The 3,842-nt window shown below is 38.9% G+C and overlaps 1 protein-coding gene across 1 annotated transcript in view; it reads right to left on the bottom strand.

Moving 5' to 3' along the window:
* LOC107711809 (transcription initiation factor TFIID subunit 2-like) overlaps positions 1–2,774 on the bottom strand; it is a gene marked incomplete at its 3' end in the record, with an annotated part of 28,807 nt that extends 26,033 nt beyond the window's left edge. Inside the window, 2 exon segments of the mRNA XM_016516857.1 lie at positions 2,340–2,448; positions 2,611–2,774. Coding sequence (XP_016372343.1) covers positions 2,340–2,448; positions 2,611–2,774 — 273 coding nt within the window.
* Between the last annotated feature and the right edge of the window lie 1,068 nt (positions 2,775–3,842).

Here is a 3,842-nt window from a genome sequence, read left to right as displayed (position 1 = left end):
CACTCGTTTTCTCGATGCATCGATTATAAACCCTGACGATGCGATGCAATGCATCGATCTTGAAACATGGATTTTTGAATCGTGAATCGCCGATTTCGGACAGTAATCGATTTAAAACGCTAAGAATCGAATGAATCGCGATTTCTATAGCGATTCAATGTTTTCAAATTTTATACACATTAAATTACTACAAGCACGAATTAATGGAGACCTTGAACAGTGTTCGTGCCCTCGCATCTCTCCTTCACGCGCTCCACTAACCGCCTGTGACTGTCACAGGATTGCGCTCGCACTCAGTTCGTCTCACTGACACATGTTTTGAGCACCTGATGTGTGATCTCTCCTTAGTACTCGTGGCCAGTAATGCTAAAGTGAAGTAGTTTTACTTTTCTGTAGTTTTTCAATGGCTCTCGGCATCTTACCGACGGCATTACCTGAGCAGTCGAAGTATTTATTGCATGGAGGGAGCAGAAATGTAAGTATGCACAGTTCTATTGAATTATAAATGTTTTAACAATGTTGTTGAACCGAATGTACGAAGGAAACTGTTAAAATAACCACAGCATTAACAACAACCTTGAAATAAGAGCGCAAGGTTTATCTGATAATCAGATGCACGAAAGTAGCGTTTGTTGCTTTAGCAAACAGAGATCAGGCGCGCTTTCTTTCAGAATCATCATTTGCCAATGGAGAGGATTTAATTTAATTTTCTGAAAATTAGATAAAGTTTTCGCACTGAAAGAGAATTGATCTCGCGCTCATAGAACTTAAGACGTGCCAGGCTATATCTGCAGCTAATCTGAATAAAAAGCAGAATGAACTGATGAAACGTTAAACAATAAACACAATAAATAAATAAAATTTATGAATGATGCATTGATTGACATATCATTTATTACAGTACAGAAACTACAAAGTATATTTTCTACCTTATTCTGTGCAGAAAATTGAAATAAATGATTTCATAAAATCATATCAACATCATATAACAATCATATGGTTCTGTAACCATAAAGGCTGCTGTGTAATTTGCCACCCTGACCAAGCATTTAAAGAATTTAGGGGAAGCACTTAAATAATCCTGTGAATGCAGAATCGAATCATTATAATCGAATCGAATCAAATTTAATTGTGAATCAAATCAAATTAAATCGTTCTAAATTTGCAAAAATCGTTCTTGAATCGAATCGAAAACCTATGAATCGTGAATCGAATCGAATCGCTGTCTACCCAAAGATTCACAGCCCTACTGTCTACTCAATACTGTCCATTTCCATTTCCATCTGCCAGTAACCACTTTTTAAATCAAGTGTGCTAAAAAACAGTGGCACCATGCAAAGACTCAAAAATATCCTGAATTTGGGGCATTGGGTAGGCATCTAGAAGTGTCTTAGCATTAAGACCCCTATAATCAACACAAAACCTAGAACTTCCATCCTTCTTCGGTACAACAACCACTGGTGCTGCCCATGGTGAAATAGAGGTGTTGGATAATCCGTTTCTCCAAAAGCTCCTGAACTTGAGACTCAATGAACTGGTGTTTCTCCGGTGAAACCTTGTACACTCTTTTTCTTATGGGAATCTCATCTATGGTAGTGATACGATGTTTGACATAGATTGTTCTGCCAAGCTGTTGAGTGCACACTGTGGGCCAACTTAACATTAACTCCTCCAAGGTCTTTTGAATGATGGGGTCTGAATCCACCATTTGTGTGGTTCGAAGAATCTGTTGTTGATCTTCTGGACTGCTAATAGGCATGGCCAGATAAAAATAAGTGAAAGAGTGACCATTGTAGTGCATAAAAGGAAAAATCTTTTTAGGTAGATAGCTGAAACTGTGCTTGGTTAAAATCCAATACCATCTTAGACTTTAATAAATCAATTCCCAGGATAACTGGTACGGTTAGGTCGGAGTATTGCATAACATAGAAAGTCACATGCATCTTCTGCCCTTGGAATTCACAATCCCAACTGACTTTACCCAGTGAACTTTGTCTCTGTCCATTTGATAATAGGAACGTCTGACCTCCACTAGGCTGATAATCTTCATGGCCACTTAATTTCTTCCACAAAGACTTTTGGATCAGAGAAAATGTGCTACCTGTTTCCACTATGGCAATGACATAACTGTTCCAGAGTATTAACGGAATGGTGATGTTTTTAAAATCATGGGGTTCTGAACTCTGATCCAACAACACAACTCGGCTGGCACCCTGTGAGGATTTGCGTTGGAACTCTGGAGGAACAGGAGATTTCTTCTTCTGCTCTTCACTGTTGACTTGGCTCCAATACCTCTTTAATTCATCTAAATCCTTCTCAATTTAGGTTCCAAGCCTCACCAATTCCCCCACATCTTTAACCGTCCCACGAAGTAAACTAGCTAAACGTGGATTGCAGTTTCTTAGAATTGCTTGAATCAATTCCTTCTCGGTCATGTCCTTTTTCCACCTCAAACACAGGGCACGATAGTGATAAGCAAAATCTCTCAAACTTTCCTTAGGGCCTTGTTTTCTTTCAGCAAGCTTTTTTGCAGCTACATCCTGATAATCCTCACTTAAAAATGAAAGCAGAAACCTCTCTTTGAACTGTTTCCAACTCGTTACATTTTACCTTTCTGCTATCCACCAATCCTTAGCAGTGCTTCTTAACACAGCAGTGAGAGCAGCAATTACTTCTTCATCGCTGAGGAGTTGAACGGCGAAATACTCTTCACAGCGCTCCACAAACAATACAGGATAATCCTCAACTGCATTAGTGAAACTGGGGAAATCCATCTTTACAGGTGGGTTATACTGACTTGTAGAAGGGTTATTTTGAATGGAAACACAACTAGTCATATTATGAATTGGAAAGTGGGCCGCATTTACTGGAACATTTGCTTTAGGTACTCTTGGAGTAGAAGAATTTGGGCTCAGTAACTGAAATCTTTGTTCTAATTGCTGGTCTCTTCTCTTTAAACAATCAACAATCGATTGTCCCAAGTCCTTAACCATCAGCTCCATCTGTTGTTTGACTCTTTCACATTTCCGTTTGACATAATAAGCCATCTTTTCTTCCAATTTTTTACACCGCACATAAAAATAAACTTGCTCACTCACCCTTCGATCGATATTAGCCACTTGGTTTTCAATCACAGTGAGACGTTTCATCAAAGTTGTGTCATAGTTGGGGCTGACTTCTTCATTCACCTCTATTGGTGGTGGCGGAGGAGGAAAATGTGAATCGTCCACATGAACATTATCCTCTACTCGCTCGCTGTCTTCATCAGAATCAATATATAAATCACTAAACGCGTTTATCAGTTCTCTCATTGGTTCTCCTCTGGTAGTGAATGTCTCTGATGAGAAATCCACGCCAGGAATGCACTCATCTCTATCCATAGCAGATGACGGTTAAAAAAAAAAAAAAAAAAACTACAATAATGAACTTAGGCTGCTTACCACCCTGATTGTTTTACACCTGTGCGTTTTCAAATCTGAAGGTCCCTGTTTGGGCGACAATTTGTAACTGTCCCAGTGAGATAGTTCAAAGGGTCAAAATCACAAAATAATTTAGGGGAGGGTCCCTCAACTGAAAACTACACGGAACACAGTAGGCCATTTCAAAGTGTTTATATGAATAAAGGCAATCCACAGATCACTACCGCACATGCATGAAAAACAGTCAAAGTCTTTTTGAGTGCAAAACAACCCGTTGTGTGTATCATTAATCAAAGTAAAGGACAAAAAAAAAAGTATCTGGTTGAATGAATACTCGTCTATAAGCCGAAGCATGCACTGAATTTGAGTACTTAATTAATAGACAAACCTTTCTTTAAATGAACACGCATATCCTCAGGTCCT

This window comes from Sinocyclocheilus rhinocerous, unplaced genomic scaffold, assembly GCF_001515625.1.
Source record: "Sinocyclocheilus rhinocerous isolate Xijiao unplaced genomic scaffold, SAMN03320098_v1.1 scaffold4283, whole genome shotgun sequence".
Taxonomy (NCBI): domain Eukaryota; kingdom Metazoa; phylum Chordata; class Actinopteri; order Cypriniformes; family Cyprinidae; genus Sinocyclocheilus; species Sinocyclocheilus rhinocerous.
The sequence above is the reverse complement of the archived record's forward strand: the minus strand, read 5'-3'. Positions and strand labels throughout refer to the sequence as shown.